The 17,235-nt window shown below is 46.4% G+C and overlaps 1 protein-coding gene across 2 annotated transcripts in view; it reads right to left on the reverse strand.

Annotated features, from left to right (window-relative positions):
- The window catches only part of RBM19 (RNA binding motif protein 19), a 285,015-nt gene that overhangs the window by 164,812 nt on the left and 102,968 nt on the right, over window positions 1–17,235 (reverse strand). For both annotated transcript variants that reach the window (XM_033955717.1, XM_033955718.1), the window contains exons 15-16: window positions 16,361–16,561; window positions 7,180–7,303 (exon numbers count right to left, since the gene is read on the reverse strand). In XM_033955717.1, coding sequence (XP_033811608.1) covers window positions 7,180–7,303; window positions 16,361–16,561 — 325 coding nt within the window. The remainder of the gene's footprint in view (window positions 1–7,179; window positions 7,304–16,360; window positions 16,562–17,235) is intronic.

The following is a 17,235-nucleotide window of genomic DNA, read 5'->3' on the forward strand; positions in this document are numbered from 1 at the left end:
AAGGTAGAAAAATAATTTATTTTTAATTCAGGATAAAGTAGTGTGGTACCTGTGTTTATAAAAGTTAATAAATATAAATAAAAAACAGAATTAAGATGATATTTTTCATTGGACTAATTTTAATATATTTTTGATCAAATGTCAGAAACCAAAACCTCTAAGACTGAAAAAAGTTTTAAGTCCTTTCAATAAAATATCATCTATAAAATAAAATATTTAAATTGAAATTAAACTCAGAAAAAACAAAAATTTTCCTGGCTAGCCCAAAGGAAAAAAATCACCACAACAGCAATACAAATAAACGGCCACAACCACCCAATATTAAAAACTATAAGAATACTAGGAGTCACTCTAGATACCCAACTAACTATGACCTATCACACAAACTCGGTGACAAAAAAATGCTTCTCCACTCTTTGGAAACTGAAAACCATAAAAAAATATTTCGACCCTCTATCCTTCAGATTACTGGTTCAGTCGCTGATTCTATCCACCCTGGACTATTTTAACATCATCTACTTGGGGATACCTAAAAAAACCGTAAGAAAACTGCGAATAGTTCAAAACACGGTCGTCCGCTTAATATTCGGACTAAAGAAAAGTGATCACGTTAGTCCCTTCTACAAACGGCTGCACTGGTTACCAATCGAAGAAAGAATTATATTCAAGTTCTCCTGCTTTTGCTATAAATTAATCTGGGGAATGGCCCCCAATTACCTTCTACCTCACTTCGAATTCTATTCCCCCATTAGATCTACCAGAAACCACAACCTGTTTGCATACCCGAAAATCGCTGGCTGCAGATATCGAACCTTCCTGGACAGAACTTTCAAGTTTCAAGCTGGTAGACAGCAATCATGGCTAGGCTATTTCATCGATACCGCTAGGCTGACCTACAGCATCTTCCGGAAAGAACTAAAGACCACTTTGTTTAAGAAATTCTTGTCCTAGCCAGACACTCTCCCGCGAACATAACTTCCACACCTTACCTTGAATTTCTTCCTCACATTAGGTATCCACATTCCCTGTCTGCTAAAATTCCCTCTTCATAATTGTATCCTGATACTCGCTGGTGTCCGACTATTTTCAATGTAAAATGTAAAATAGTTAATTTCTTATAATTCAACCTATGTATAATTTTCCTTTCAACCACCTTGCTTGCATTCATGTACTGTAATTCGCTGATTGTACAGCTCTTCATCTTTGTGAACCGCCTATAAGTCGCAAGATTATGGCGGTATAGAAAAATAAAGTTATTATTATTATTATTATCTTACTTTCCATTTTTTAATCTACACTTCTCCCTCCAGATTCACAAATTCTGTATCTATGGATTCGCCTATTCGCGGTTTTAAAACAAAAAATGCATTTTCATTTCTCAGGCTATTTTAAGCCCTCCCTTAAGCCTTACCTGGTGGTCTAGCGGGTTTTCAGGCAGGAGCGATCTTCCCACGCTCTTTCCCCGTGCAGATCGCTCACAGGAAATGGCTCGAAAGACTACAGGAGCTCAAGGCAGCCATTTCCTGTGAGCGATCTGCACGGGACAGGAGCGTGGGAAGATCGCTTCTGCCTGAAAACCCGCTAGACCACCAGGTAAGGCTTAAGGGGGGGCTTTCAGAGCTTAAAATAGCTGGGGGAAGCGGGGGTTAGGGGCAGAACCGGCCTGAATATTATTCACGGTTTTTTAATATTCTCAGGCTGGCTCTGCCCCTAACTCCCGCGAATACGGAGGGGGAAGTGTATATATAAATGTACAGGGTGTATAGGGACATCCCTCCTCTTCAGGATCACCGAGCTGTGGAACGGCTTTTCTGCCCCGCTTCGGAGTACGACCTCCCTCCAACGCTTCCGAAAACATTTGAAAACCTGGCTTTTTTCTAAAATGTAACTACTCTCCTCATCTTCGATATGCCAAGTCCCTCTATCTTCCTCTTTACTAAGTCCTTCCCCTCTTCATTGGAGTTCCTTTCAATATCAATTCCTGTAAACCGTGTCGAGCTCTACTTTTGTGGAGATGATACAGTATACAAACTTAAGGTTTAGTTTAGTTTATTCCATAAGGGTAATGTAATAGAAAATTTTTGCTCCCATCAGTTCAGTCTTTGCTTAGAGAGGACACTGATATCCAGGCCTGTTCTGCACCTTAATATGAGCCATGCAAAATTCCATGTGCTAGTAAGATTCCTGAAGAAAAAGCGCCAATGTGTGCTGGCACTTCCGTTTCTCTCTGGGCAAATGCCCAAAAGCAGCGTTTGCCACAAAACCTTTGTGCACATGGGTCTGGCACATATCCCCCTCCACTTCCTGTTTAACAGTGCGATTTGACCATGCACAAAATTTAAATATCATTCGCTTCGAGCATTGCTTAGATTTTAATTTTTCTTTACTTAACTGTTGCGATGTGGGCCCATCTGCGCATGCCTGAAAGAAAGAGGGAAAGCAAATATGCGGAGAGGAGGAAGAAGTGAAATGAAAGAATATAGAGAAAAGGAAGTTGTTCCTCTGCAGAGTACAGAACAGGAAAAGCACAACAGAGTACGAGAAAGGAAGAAAAAAATAAGATTTAAAAAAGACAATGAGAAAAATGGAAAGAAAATAAAAATCAGAAAAACAAAAAGATAGGTGGGAAATATGCTTCCATGAGCAGTTATCACAAGAAAACACATGGGACTGAATTAATTCTCTTCCACTCCCCAACCCCAAACACATGGGGATGCCAGCAGAACATGTTATCAGGTTCAAGCAGTTATTCCCCCCCCTCCCCACCTCTAAGCTAAAGCTCCTTATCTTTCAGTTAGGGGGAGATAAAAGCAGCCTCCCTTCTTTTGCAACCCCCACTTACACAAAGCGGGAAAGGAGAAAGCTTTTCATTTTTATGCCTTCATCTTTCAAAGACTGCTTGAGGAAGGGGAGGGGGGAATATTCTCAAAACGCCCCCGTTATTAAGAAGAAAAATTGATGCTGCAGGAGTGCGACACGCATGAGGGACCGTAAAGGAGGCGAGAGGGTGAAAAGGGAGATGTGGCAGGCTGGGGAAGGTAAGGTCATGTCCTAGAAATAAGCACACTGGGAATTCACCCTGCATAAGGAGTTCACTGGGCCTTGAAATTAATACACAGAGCAGGCCCCATTCACTGGCCTGGGGATCAGCTGTCCTTTTCTCCTGTTCAGTGCCTTTACATCCTCCCATTAAAGCCTGAGGGAGCCTGCACTTGGGCTCAGCGATCAGCACTTCTGTACCCGATATGACAAAAGCTGTAAATTCCAGGCATGGGCAGAGGAAGGAGAGCCGGGAAATATAAGGCAATAGAAGAGAATTCCTATTATTAAAACCTGGAGTATTAGCTCTTGGGGCAACTTTTTTACCTTCGTCACCCATGCAAGTGTATAATACAATATAATTCTCAGAAATATGTTTTCTTTGAGCCATATCAACTAACGGCCTTTCTCTCTTTGTTTTCCTTAGAGAAGGATAAGAAATGAGAGCTTAATATATTAGACGCCTGTATATCAGTTAACTCCGAACCACGTTTCTTATGCTAGTACACTTCTCCCTCGTCATTCGTGGGGGGATAGGGGCAGAGCTGGACCGCCAATGCCGAAAAACCGCGATTATCCGGCTCTGACCCACCCCCACCTCCCTGCCGCCTTCCCGGCCTTACCTGGTGGCCTAGAGGGTTTTCGGGGCAGGAGCGATCTTCCTACGCTCCTGCCCCGTGCAGATCGCCATCAGGAAATGGCTGTAGGGAGTTCCCGACGTAGTCTCGAAAGACTACGGGAACTCCCAAGTAGCCATTTCCTCATGGCAATCTGCATAGGGCAGGAGCGTAGGAAGCCCGGATGCCTGGTGAGTGGCTGCAGTTCAAGTTCAAATCCCACCACGGCCCCAATTCCATGACGCTGCATCGCCGCCCTTTTTCTCCTGCCGTAGCAGAAGTCGAGGTCATTTACATCCAGAGGAGCCAAAATTGAACCAGTTCCTTGATTATGTCCCATGAAGCAATGTTACTTACCGTATCAGTTGTTATCCAGGGACAGCAGGCAGCTATTCTCACTAGTGGGTGATGTCATCCGACAGAGCCCCGATACGGACGTCTCACAAGCATGTCTTGCTTGAAGAAACTCAGAAGTTTCGAGATGCCCGCACCGCGCATGCGCCAGTGCCTTCCCGCCCGCTGGACCGGGCGTGTCTCCTCAGTTCAGGTAGCTAGCAGAGAAGCCAACCCAGGGGAGGTGGGTGAGAATAGCTGCCTGCTGTCCCTGGATAACAACTGTTACTGTAAGTAACATTGCTTTATCCCAGGACAAGCAGGCAGGTATTCTCACTAGTGGGTGACCTCCAAGCTAACCTCAATGGGATGGTGGGAGAGTTGGCAACTTAGGAGAATAAATTTTGTAACACTGTTTGGCCAAACTGTCCATCCCTTCTGGAGAAAGTATCCAGACAATAATGAGAGGTGAATGTATGAACCGAGGACCAAGTGGCAGCCTTACAAATCTCCTCAATCGGTGTCGATCTGAGGAAGGCTACAGAGGCTGCCATTGCTCTGACCTTATGGGCTGTGACCTTACAGGGAAGGGGTAATCCAGCCTGGGCATAGCAGAAAGAGATACAAGCCGCCATCCAGTTGGAGATGGTGCGCTTTGATACAGGTCGTCCCAACTTGTTTGGATCAAAGGAGACGAAAAGTTGGGGAGCAGTTCTGTGTGGTTTGGTGCGATTCAAGTAGAAAGCCAAAGCACGTTTACAGTCCAGAGTGTGTAGAGCTGATTCTCCAGGATGAGAATGAGGCTTTGGAAAAAACACTGGAAGCACAATGGATTGGTTGAGATGAAATTCAGAGACCACCTTAGGTAGGAATTTCGGATGAGTGCGGAGTACCACCTTGTCATGATGGAAAACTGTGAAAGGTGGGTCCGCCACCAAGGCCTGAAGCTCACTGACCCTGCGAGCAGATGTGAAGGCCACCAGAAAAACCACTTTCCAAGTGAGAAACTTTAGTGGAGCCTTGCTCAGAGGCTCAAAAGGAGGTTTCATAAGCTGAGAAAGGACAACATTGAGATCCCAAACCACTGGAGGCGGTTTGAGAGGAGGATTGACATGAAAAAGTCCTTTCATAAATCTGGAAACCACAGGATGAGAGGAGAGAGGTTTCCCTTGTAGAGGCTGATGGAAAGCCGCAATAGCGCTCAGGTGGACTCGAATAGAGGTCGACTTGAGACCAGACTGAGACAAGTGTAGAAGATAGTCCAACACAGAGGATAGGGAGGCTCGCTGAGGCACGATTTCGGAAAGTGATCCGGACCCAGACACTGTAGGCAGCGTCGATGTGGGTTCGTGAGCGAAATCGCGCGCTGGCACTTGCTGCACTTTTTAAAACCGGTGATCGGCCGGGACATAGGCCGGAAAAGCTCCGCCGCAAGGTCGAAGGCGCGGGGCCCCAGCCACGCGGCCGACCCGGTGTCGGAAGAAAAAATTTTTTTTTTTTTTTTTTTGAAAAAAGAAATCAAAGAAAGAAATAAATGCACGGGAGAGCCAAAAAAACCCAACCCGCGGCAATACAGAAGGCAAAAAAACAGATTCAATGGGCGCAGAATTGAAGTAAACTTCTCAGCTCCGCGGAAGAAAAAGAACTGAGGAGACACGCCCGGTCCATCGGGCGGGAAGGCACTGGCGCATGCGCGGTGCGGGCATCTCGAAACTTCTGAGTTTCTTCAAGCAAGACATGCTTGTGAGACGTCCGTATCGGGGCTTTGTCGGATGACATCACCCACTAGTGAGAATACCTGCCTGCTTGTCCTGGGATAACAAGCCATTTACATAAGTTAGAAAAGTTGGCTCCTGAGTTTCCTTTCCGCCTAAACTACTTCCTTGAAAAGTATATATCCCTTTCTCTGGATACAAGAAAAGAGCACCTTACTTAAGCATGACATTTTAAGGCAGTGGGTCCCGAGAGGCTTTCATATATCCCAGTCTCATGTAGGTGACATTGGGCCAACTTAATAGGTTTGTGACTAGCTTTTGCTAGCTGGTTCCTCCCCTTATTCCAATATGACCCAGAATCTGCCTGCTGGTTACTAAACCGCGATAGCGGTTTTTTTAGTGCAGGGAGCCTATGAGCGTCGGGAGCAGCGTAGGGCATTCAGCGCAGCTCCCTGCGCTAAAAAACACTATCGCGATTTAATAATAGGGGAGGGGGTATATTTGTGTATTTTGTATAGTTTCTTTCTTTCTTTCTCTCTCCCTGCCCCCCCCCCCAAGCAAGGTGACATTGCGTATTTTAAAGTCATCTGCCTTGACCTCTGAAAAAAAAAACCCAAATACAAATGATAATTCACATTTTCTCTGTATACAGTGTGCTTTGTGTTTTTTAAAATTTTATTGTTGGTAGATCATTTTGGCCCGGTTATTTTAAAAGTAGCTCGCAAGCCAAAAAAAGTGTGGGCACCCCTGGTCTAGAGGAAAGGAGAAATAAGGGTGATATGATACAGACTTGAAAGATATTAATATATAAACAGGTCTTTTCCAGAGACAGGGAAATGGTAAAACTAGAAGGCATCCAAAAAAACTCTGTGGAGTGACGATGTTCCTAAATGGTCTTTATTTGAAAGTGTCAAAGTTCCAAAGGTACACTGAAATCATCCACATAAGGCTTTTATGTGGATGATTTATTTTTATGTGGATGGAATTATTTTATGTGGATGATTTATTTTTATGTGGATGGAATTATTTTATGTGGATGATTTATTTTTATGTGGATGGAATTATTTTATGTGGATGATTTCAGTGTACCTTTGGAACTTTGACACTTTCAAATAAAGACCATTTAGGAACATCGTCACTCCACAGAGGTTTTTTGGTTTTCTCTGGATTTTCGTCTTTGTGGATATTTTGGGGTCAATTCCTTTTGTTTTTTAAAACTAGAAGGCATAAATTGAGGTTGTAGGGTGACATTGTACATAATATGCTGAAACCTTCTGCCCAAAGTGCGGTCGTGGTCAAAAAAGCAAACAAGATGTATGTATATATATATATAATACTCTAGATATTAAATATCGTATTTTGAAGTGAAATACCATCCGTTTTCACACACACACAAACTACATAGGAACAAAATGAACGCGGTCTATGCTCTCTTCTATACCACCCCCCCCCCCCCCCCCTTTCAAGGTCATTACCTTCTCCAGGCTCTGTTTGACTTTCTTCTGTGGCTTCCAAGTCGGAACTCTGTTTCTTCTTGGAAGGGGGATGGTTGAAGACCCCCATAGGGGCCCATTCCAGATACAGAGGGACGTGCTGAAACTGAGAGACAAAGAGCTAGAAAGAAAGACGAAATGGATGCAGGGCACAGAGGGTTATGAGAGGATCAAGGAGAAAAATAGGGGCACCAGCAAGACATCTTGCTATTAACACACAAGAGCCGTATTGAGGTAGAAGAGGATATCTTTTTTCTTAAAGAACCTACGGCGACAAGAAGACATCCGTTGAAACTCAGGGGTGGGAGATTTCATAGTGACACCGGGAAGTACTTCTTCACCGAAAGAGTGGTTGCCAATTGGAATGATCTTCCACTGCAGGTAATTTCAGGCCAGCAGCACGCTGGACTTTAAGAGAAAATGGGATAAGCATGTGGGATCACTTCAGGGAAGAATTTAGGGTGGGCAGACTTGTTGGGCCGTGGCCCTTTTCTGCCGTCATCTTCTATGTTTCTATGACACAAAGACCTCGATTCTAAAAAGTCTGCCTAAAGTTAGGCGCCAATATCGGCGCCCGATTTACTTGAGCCATAGGCTTAATCGGTGCCGATATTGGCGCTCAGCAACTCAAAATCGATTTCAATTGGACATAATTGAACATTAGGCGCCTAACTCAAAAAAACTCGATTAAAAAAAAAAAAAAAAGTTGGCATATAGCCCAGTGCCCATACTAAATGTGGTTAGGGGGCGGATCGTGAGCATGTTTTTGAGTTAGATGCCTCTTTGTGAATTAGGTGCCATTAGGTTCTGATATCAGTGCCTAACTTTAGGCGAAAAAAACCCAGGAGTGGAGTAAGTGCGAATCGTTTGGTCTGTTTACTCTTTCCAAAAATACTAGGACTAGGGAGCATGCGATGAAGCTACTAAGTAGTAGACTTTAAACAAACGGAGAAAATATTTCTTCACACAACAAATAATTAAACTCTGGAATTCGTCGTCAGAGAATGTGGTAAAATCAATTAGCTTAGCAGGGTTTAAAAAAGGTTTGGATAATTTCCTAAAAGAGAAGTCCATAGGCCATATGGCTTGGGGAAATCTACGCAGCATAAAATCTGTTTTACTACTTGGGATCTAGATAGATACTTGGGACATGGGTTGACTATTAGAAACAGAATACTGGGCTAGATGGATCTTTGGTCAGTCCCAGTATGTCAATTCTTATTAATTATGGTACGCCTAAATGTTAGGATGCTGAGTGCCACCTAGGCACACTTAGGCACTGGTAAGCGTGATTCTATAATGGGCACCCAAGTTTTATAGAATCAGGGACAAAATGCCCTATACTCTTTCTGCCTGTGGCATTGAAGATATTCATGCTTGGTGCCCACCTGGAAAGTAGCAATCAGCTAAAGTGGAGGGTGGCCACACAAAACACAAAGTCCTAGATTTCAAACATACGGACTTTAGTAAAATGGGAGAGCACCTGAAGGAAGGAGAAATTAGGTTCTTGCCTGCTAATTTTCTCTCTTCTAGACTCTCCAGACCGGTACAGTTCACTAATAATGGGTAATAGCTCATCATGACCAGCAGGAGGAGTCTGAGACAAAACTTTGCCTGTAATACTAACAGCTGTGCTTCCCTCTAGTGTAACCAGTCTGCCAAATAGCCAAGCTGAACTAATAAGTGCTAATTATAACAGTAACACTACTCCTAACAGGAGTAAAAACTAACAGAGCAATACTGTTGGAAATTGCATAGAAGAAGCCCCTTCAGCAAAATGTCCCCATAGCTCGTCAGCTGTTCTTTTGATCTCCCTAACCCTATAAAAATACTAGAAGCCGCAGAAGAAAACACCCTCTTCATGTGAATCCCGTAAGAACAACAGACAGACAGGGTGGGGACTGTAGTGGCCTGGAGAGTCTAAAGGAAAATTAGCAGGTTAAGAACTTAATTTCTCCTTCTTTAGCATCTCTCCAGACTGCTACAGTTCACTGATGAGACGTACCAAAGCAGTACCCATCATGGGTGGGACCCCCAGAGGGCTGCCACCAGAACACGCTCGCCGATGTGCCTGGATGTCCACACGGTAGTGTCACACAAATGGATGCAGAGAAGCCCAAACCGCGGCCTTACAAATATCCACTGGAGGCACCAGAGAAGACTCATCCCAAGAAGCTGCCTGACCCCAAGTGGAATGAGCCTTGAGAAAATCCGGAGTAGGCTTCTTCTGAAGAAGATAGGTGGAAGCAATAGTCTGATCCAGTGCGCAATGGTAGCCTTGGAAGCATTGTCCCCCTTACGAGGACTCGCAAAGATGGCAAAAAGATGGTCCGACTTCTGGAACTCCTGGATCCGCTGAATATAAGACAGGACCTGACAGACATCCAACTTGAGCAACTGCCTCTGTTCTAAAGAGCCCTCCCGACTACCTAAGACTAAGAGGACCACGGACTGATTGACATGAAAAGGCAAGACCACCTTCAACAGAAAGGAAGGAACAGCCATAGCACCACCCGCTCCTAGAAAACTCCAGGAAGGGAGTCCTACAAGAGAAAGACTGCAACTCAGAAATACGTCTCGCAGAAGTAATGGCCATTAGGAAAACCGTCTTGAGAGCAAGGTCCTTCAACAAGCAGGAACCCAAGGGCTCAAAGGGAGGGCGCACTAGCACGGACAGGACCAGATTGAGATCCCAGGCTGGAACTGGAGGCTGCACTGGAGGCCAAAGCAATTTAGCCGCCCTCAAAAAGCAAACCATGCCTGGAAAAAATGTTAAATGCTTACCCTGCAGCAAACCACAAAACGGAGACAAAGCTGCAAGCTGAACCCGGAGAGAAGATCAGGCCAGGCCCCTATCCAGGCCATCCTGCAAGAACTCCAAGATGTGAGGCAAAGAGGCGCAAAAGGAAACCACTCCATGTAAGGCACACCACTCTTCAAAAATCCACCAAACCCGCACATAAGCCCAAGAAGTGAAAAGCCTCCGTGACCCCAAGAGTGGAGATTACTTTATCTGAATAACCTTTTTTACCTAGGCGTTCCCTCTCAAGAGCCAAGCCATAAGGCAAAAGGGACCTGGATCGAACATTGGAATGGGGCCCTGAGTCAGGTTGGGCGAGAGGGGCAGTGGAAGAGGATCTGCCATGAAAAGACAAACCAGATCCGCCATGGCATTGACTAAGAGAACCCAAACAGACTTGCCTGTCAACAATGTCCAGAATGCTAGCAACGCCAGCCAGATGGCTTTGGTCTCCAGAATATTGATCGACCAAGACGCCTCCTCCAGAGACCAGCTTCCCTGAGCTGAGCAACGTAAACACTGAGCTCCCTAACCAAGGAGACTGGCATCTGTGCAAAGCACTGTCCAGTAGGGCTAATCAAGACTCACGCCCTGCATCAGATTGGAAGACTGTAGCTACCAATGGAGACTGCAACGAACTAACACCTGAAGAGGAACGGGAGAATCCAAATTGTGTACCTGGGGTGACCACCACTGAAGCAGAGCATGCTGAAGTGGGCACATGTGAGCCTGGGCCCACCGAACTACATACAGGGAAACCGCCATCGACCCCAAAACCTGGAGGAAAACCTGCGCCCGAGAACACCAGGAAGCCATCAGAAATAAATCTGCGACTGCAACTTGACTACTCGGGCTTCTGGCAGGAAGACCTTCCCCAAACTGGTGTCGAAAAGAACCCCAAGGTTCTCCAAGCGCTGAGATGGAGCCAATCGGCTCTTGGACAGGTTGACTACCCATTTCAGTGACTGCAGGAACTCCACAACCCGAGCCGTAATTCGGGAGCTCTCTTGAAAAGACTTTGCTCAGATCAACCAGTCATCCAGATAGGGGTGAACCAGAATGCCTTCCTTGCGCAAGGCTAACACCACGACCACCATAATCTTGGTGAATGTCTGTGGAGCCGTGGCCATACCAAAAGGAAGCGCACAAAACTGATAGTGCCATCCCAAGATCGTAAAGCAAAAGAACCGCTGATGGGAGGCGCGAAATCAGAACATGCAAGTAGGCCTCCGTCAGATCGAGAAAGGTCAGAAATTCCTCCGGCTGAACTGCCAGAATGACAGATCTCAGGGTCTCCAGGCAAAAAGACGGAGCTCATAGAGCCCTGTTGACCCATTTCAGGTCCAAGATGGACCGAAAAGTCTCCTCTTTCTTGGGCACCATGATGTAAATGGAATACCGGCTGGTGCAAAACTCCCGAGGAGGTACTAGAACTACAGCTTTAAGATCGAGCAGCCTTTGAAGCGTTTGGCAAAAGGCCCACTTCTTCCATGCTGCCTGGCAAGGAGAAGCGAGGAAGTGATCTGGCAAGAATCAGGAAAACTCCAGAGCATAACCGTCCCGAATCACCTCCAGGACCCACTGATCCGTTGTGATCTCAGGTCACCCCTGGTAAAAATCTTGCAACCGAGCACCCACCAGAATCAGGAGCCAGCGAGGAGTCATTGTGTAGGACGGGCGGCAGGGTCACAGGCAGAGGAATCACGTCCTCCATGACAGGCCCCTTGAAAGGACTGTACGCACTGAATGAAATGGCGCTGGGGAGACCCAGATGCAGGAAAAGAAGCAGCCCCTCGACCAGGGTGATATCTGAGGAAATCACGCAAACGCCCCTGAGCAACGCCACCCCGCGCAGGCGGGCCGGGACGGTCTTCAGGAAAGACGGGGCACCTTAGAGTCTGTTAAGGTCAGAACCAACTTGTCCAAATCCTCGCCAAACAAAAACGACCCTGAAAGGGAAATTTTGTCATTTAGCCTTAGATGCCACATCCGACAAGCATAGAGCCACAATGTTCGACGAGTGTCCACCCTGAGAGCCCATCTCAATTTTGGCTACTTCCTGTTCCTTCAAGTACCAGTCAACAGACTCACGATCAAGGACACGCTCGATCCACCGAAAACAATCCCAAGCTACCGGTCCGTCACACATCGCCGCCTAGACCGCTAGGGCAGTGACATCAAAATTCTGCTTAAGGAGGGACTCTAACCTACGCTCCTCAGAATCCCTCAAGGCTGAGCCGCCCTCAACGGCCACCGAATGCTGTTTCGCGATGGCTGAGACCACCGGTGACTTCAAGGTATCCCTATCCCCCTCTGGGATGGGATAGAGGCGAGCCATAGAGCGTGCAAAACGAAAGGGCGTCTCTAGTGCTTTCAACTGCACAAGCACAATATCCCAAATATCCTGATTCACAGGAAAAGAGCGGGAAGCTGAGTGGATCCTCCGAAGCAGAGGGTGCAGCACACGCAGAAGCTCCTTCGCGTCTTCCTCGAAACGCAACACCGAGGAGACCTGAAGAATAAGCTCCTGGAGCTCTTCCCAATGAAAGATGTGCACTACCGAGGCATCCTCACCAGCTGACAGACCTGAAAAACTGCTGCCAGCGGCAACCGTCCCCCGAGAGGATCCTGGAGGTCTCCTAAAGGGTTTAGGTCCTCATCCCCACTGCTCCTCATACCCAAAATCACTGTCCCAAGAGACCCTCGGCCGCTTGGACAAAAGAAGAGGAGATGAAACTGGTGCTAAGGGGGGGCTGAACCAGAGTGGATGCAGAGGACCCTCTCCCAAGATGGAAGCAGGACCCCCAGCTGCCTGAAGATAAGCCTTACAGAAGGTGAAAACAAAATCAGGGGAAAAAAACCCTGGTGGCCCAATGGGACTCACTGCCAAAGCAGAGGACCCAGCAGAAACCTGCCCCTGTCTCCAAGGTCACCTGAGGCCGTACACAAAATGGAGGCGCTTCCCATCAAAAGCGGAGCAAAGCACGCCTCCAAGGCCTGTAGTGGCTGTGAAGCCTGAATCTTCCCAGCCGCTAAAGTAGGCAAACCGGCAGCACCGGTAAGGGAGTCCCTAGCAGCTTCGGCGAAGGGAAACCTTATTTCCCTGACTTTTCCCTTAAAAAGTGCTCATTGTGCAACACGTGACCTAGCTAAAAGAAAAGGGCCCTCTTCAGACAGGAATTTTTTTTTTTTTCAGAACAGACTCCACTGGCTCTCTAAGCCATATAAGAACATAAGAAGTTGCCTCCGCTGGAGCAGACCAGAGGTCCATCCTGCCCAATGGTCCGCTCTCGCGGCGGCCGATCAGGCCTAATTGCCTGAACAGTGCCCCTGACTAATTTTGTAACTGCCTCTAATCCTATCCCTAATACCTTCCTCTACTTCTATCTGTACCCCTCAATCCCTTTGTCCTCCAGGTACCTGTCCAGACCCTCTTTGAAGCCCTGTAACGTGCTCCTGCTTATCACATCCTCCGGTAGCGCGTTCCATGTATCTACCACCCTCTGAGTGAGGAAGAACTTCCTGGCGTTTGTTCTAAACCTTTCCCCTTTCAATTTCTCTGAGTGCCCCCTTGAACTTGTGGTTCCCCGTAATTTGAAAAATCTGTCCCTGTCTACTCTTTCTATGCCCTTCATGATCTTGAAGGTTTCTATCATGTCTCCTCTAAGTCTCTGCTTTTCCAGGGAGAAAAGCCCCAGCTTCTTCAGTCTGTCACTATATGAGAGGTCTTCCATACCCTTTATTAGCTTAGTTGCTCTTCTCTGGACTCTCTCAAGTACCGCCATGTCCTTCTTGAGGTACGGCGACCAGTACTGGACACAGTACTCCAGGTGCGGGCGCACCATTGCACGATACAGTGGCAGGATGACTTCCTTCGTCCTGGTCGTGATACCCTTAATGATGCCCAACATTCTGTTTGCCTTCCTTGAGGCTGTGGCGCACTGCGCCGACGCCTTCAATGATGTGTCTACCACCACTCCCAGGTCTCTTTCAAGGTTACTCACCCCTAGCGGTGATCCCCCCATTTTGTAAGTGAACATCGGGTTCTTTTTCCCATGACCTTGCATTTCCCTATGTTGAAGCTCATTTGCCACTTTTTGGCCCACTCTTCCAGCGCTGTCAGATCTTTTTGGATATTTTTGCAGTCCTCCTTGCTTTCAACCCTGCTGTATAATTTGGTGTCATCCGCAAATTTAATAACCTCACATTTTGTTCCTGTTTCCAGGTCGTTAATGAATATATTGAACAGGAGCGGTCCCAGCACCGACCCCTGCGGAACTCCGCTCGTGACCCATTGCCAGTCTGAGTAATGGCCCTTTATTCCAACCCTCTGTTTCCTGTCCGCCAGCCAGTTTTTGATCCATCGGTGGACCTCCCCTTGCACCCCGTGGTTCCATAGCTTCCTTAGTAGTCTTTCATGTGGTACTTTGTCGAAGGCTTTTTGGAAGTCAAGGTAAATGATGTCTATAGATTCCCCTTTATCCACCTGGCTGTTTACCCCCTCAAAGAAGTATAATAAGTTAGTGAGGCATGACCTGCCCTTGCAGAAGCCATGCTGGCTCGGCTTTAGCTGCCTAGTGTTTTCGATGTGCTCCCAGATGCAGTCTTTAATCAGCGCTTCCATCATCTTTCCCGGGACCGAGGTCAAACTCACCGGCCTGTAGTTTCCTGGGTCTCCCCTTGAGCCTTTCTTGAAGATGGGCGTGACATTTGCTATTTTCCAGTCTTCCGGAATCTCTCCAGTTTTTAAGGATAGGTTGCATATTTGTCTAAGTGGCTCAGCTATTTCATTCCTTAGTTCCTTGCCGGTATCAGTGGCAAGGCTTACAGCTGAGGCACCTCTACAAAATATTGGGGAGGTGGAGGAAAAGGGGGGAGGGACTCAAATCATGACTCTTTGAGTGTGACACCCCGAGGTCAGACAGACGAACCCCTGAAAGGGTCCCTCCAACTCAGTCCGGCACCAGACTGGGACAAGGAGTACTACCCAAAATCTAACAGCCCTACTCTAACCAAGGGAAAACTGCCACAGCTATTAGTACTACAACCAAAAGTTGTCTCAGTCTCCACCTGCTGGTCATGATGATTTATTACCCATCAGTGAACTGTACCGGTCTGGAGAGATGCTAAAGAATTGTGCCTTTTCTATAGCTGGGCACTGGGCATGGAATATCTTCCCTGTGCACATTAACTACAGGGTGGAACTGCTTCCTTTAAAAAACACTGAAAAGTCATCATTTACAGTAGCATATGAGACCTGTGGTTAGGGAAAGGGATTTGGATTTGTATACCGCCTTTTTGTAGTTGTACAACCACACTCAAAGCGGTTAACATACAGGTACTTCAAGCATTTTCCCTGTCTGTCCTGGCAGGCTCACAGTCTATCTAATGTACCTGGGGCAGTGATGGATTAAGTGACTTGCCCTGGGTCACAGGAAGCAATGTGGGGTTTGACCCCACAACCTCAGGGTGCTGAGGCTGTAGCTTTAACCACTATGTCACACCATCTGCAGAAACACTGGCTAACACTTATTTGGGATCTCTGGATTAGGGGGGCAGAGCTCATAAGAATATATGCAAATTCAGCATTTTAGGGCAAGGAATTGTTTCTGGCAGAGGACATGCCTCTCCCCCTCCTTCTGTAACCTTACAACCTAAATGCAAACGCCATTTGCGCACCAAGATTTTAGAATACTAGCGCTTAATGCGCATGAATACACTTCTCCCTCCGTATCCGTGGTTTCCGTATGTGCGGATTCGCGATTTTTCAGCTGCTGACTCCGCCCCCTAATTTTCATCACTGAACCCGGCGTTTCACGTTGGAAATCGCTGCTGCCGGCGCTGTACGGAGCAAATCGCAGGTCGGGTTATTCACAGTTTATTATCTTTTTCAGTTCTATTTTACCGAAAAACCGCAAATAACATACAAAAAGTTATTCGCGATTTTTCAGTATTCATGGCTATGTTCTGCCCACATCTCTCGCAAATACGGCGGGCGAAGTGTATTACATTGGGGTGTCTGCAATTATGCCCGCTGTATAAATAGCAAGTGGGCATTCACTAATGCTGACTTATGCTCGTATTCTATAACTGAATCGGGATACCCTCCAAAATTTGTGCTCAGTACGCTTCAAGTTTGGCATCTAAATTTTTATGCACTTTACAGAACTGCCTCCTATATCTTGTTCTCTTCTCTGTGTTTATATCACTTGATGTTGTGCATATTAAGTATTCTGTTTGTTCTCATGTATCATATTGGTTGTAATCGGCCTCTGTGTATATCAGAAAATCATATTAGTCACTCCAGCACCATTTCAAGTAAATACCCTGCCATGAGAGCAACAAATCACTCAGCCTCATTACCTTGGTATATGCCAGTTTGGTAAATGCATGTTTAGCCTCTGTGGGCTCAAGGAACTCCACGATGGCTGTGATTCCACCTTCTGGCAGCAGCACACGCCCGAGGTCCCCGTATCTGCCAAAGGCTTCCTCCAGCTCTGTTGTTTTAGTGCCGGCAGGGAGGTTCTTCACGAGGATCACAGTCTTACTCCGTTCCCCTGCCGCCTGCAAAGAAACAAGAGTGTACACCAGCCACAAAGCCTAGTTAAAATTGCAAATGATTTTCTGAAGGCCAAAGACAGACATTAAATCAGCAGTTTTATGTTCAGAAAAGTGCTTCACTGGTACAGTTCAGGAAAGGTACGATGTTTTGATGAATCCTGAAAAACAAGGTGTCAGCGAGACTGGACAGGGACTAAAATGCTGCCTCAACAGTTCCCAGAAAGTGCTCTAAATCCAGTCAATCTGACAGCCTATCTATCGACAGTTGTCAAATGTTCCCCCACTAATCTTCTGACACACGGAAAGTGGGAGGGAGAGAGGAAGAAAGATCAGTGCTGAATCATAACCCTAAGCACACTGCGCCTCTTGACCTCCTCGGGCCCGAGGCACATGCCTATCCTTTAATCCAGCTCTGCATGTCCGTGGGATCTTTTAGAGAGAGGAGGTGGGTGGAACATTTGGTCCTTATCTGCCATCATGTTTCTATGTTCTATTTGTGGTCTAAATATTAATTTGATCCACAAAAGGTTAATCTATTGAGCAAAAAACCATCTAATCAGATGATATCAATCAAAATGAAGGAAAAGATCTCAGACTTGCCACTCCCAGGATCATAATAATATCATCCAGTTATGGAAATGTGGCGTGGGTATCTTTCATTGATCAAAAAACCTCTG

The sequence above is a fragment of the Geotrypetes seraphini genome, chromosome 8, assembly GCF_902459505.1.
Source record: "Geotrypetes seraphini chromosome 8, aGeoSer1.1, whole genome shotgun sequence".
Taxonomy (NCBI): Eukaryota; Metazoa; Chordata; class Amphibia; order Gymnophiona; family Dermophiidae; genus Geotrypetes; species Geotrypetes seraphini.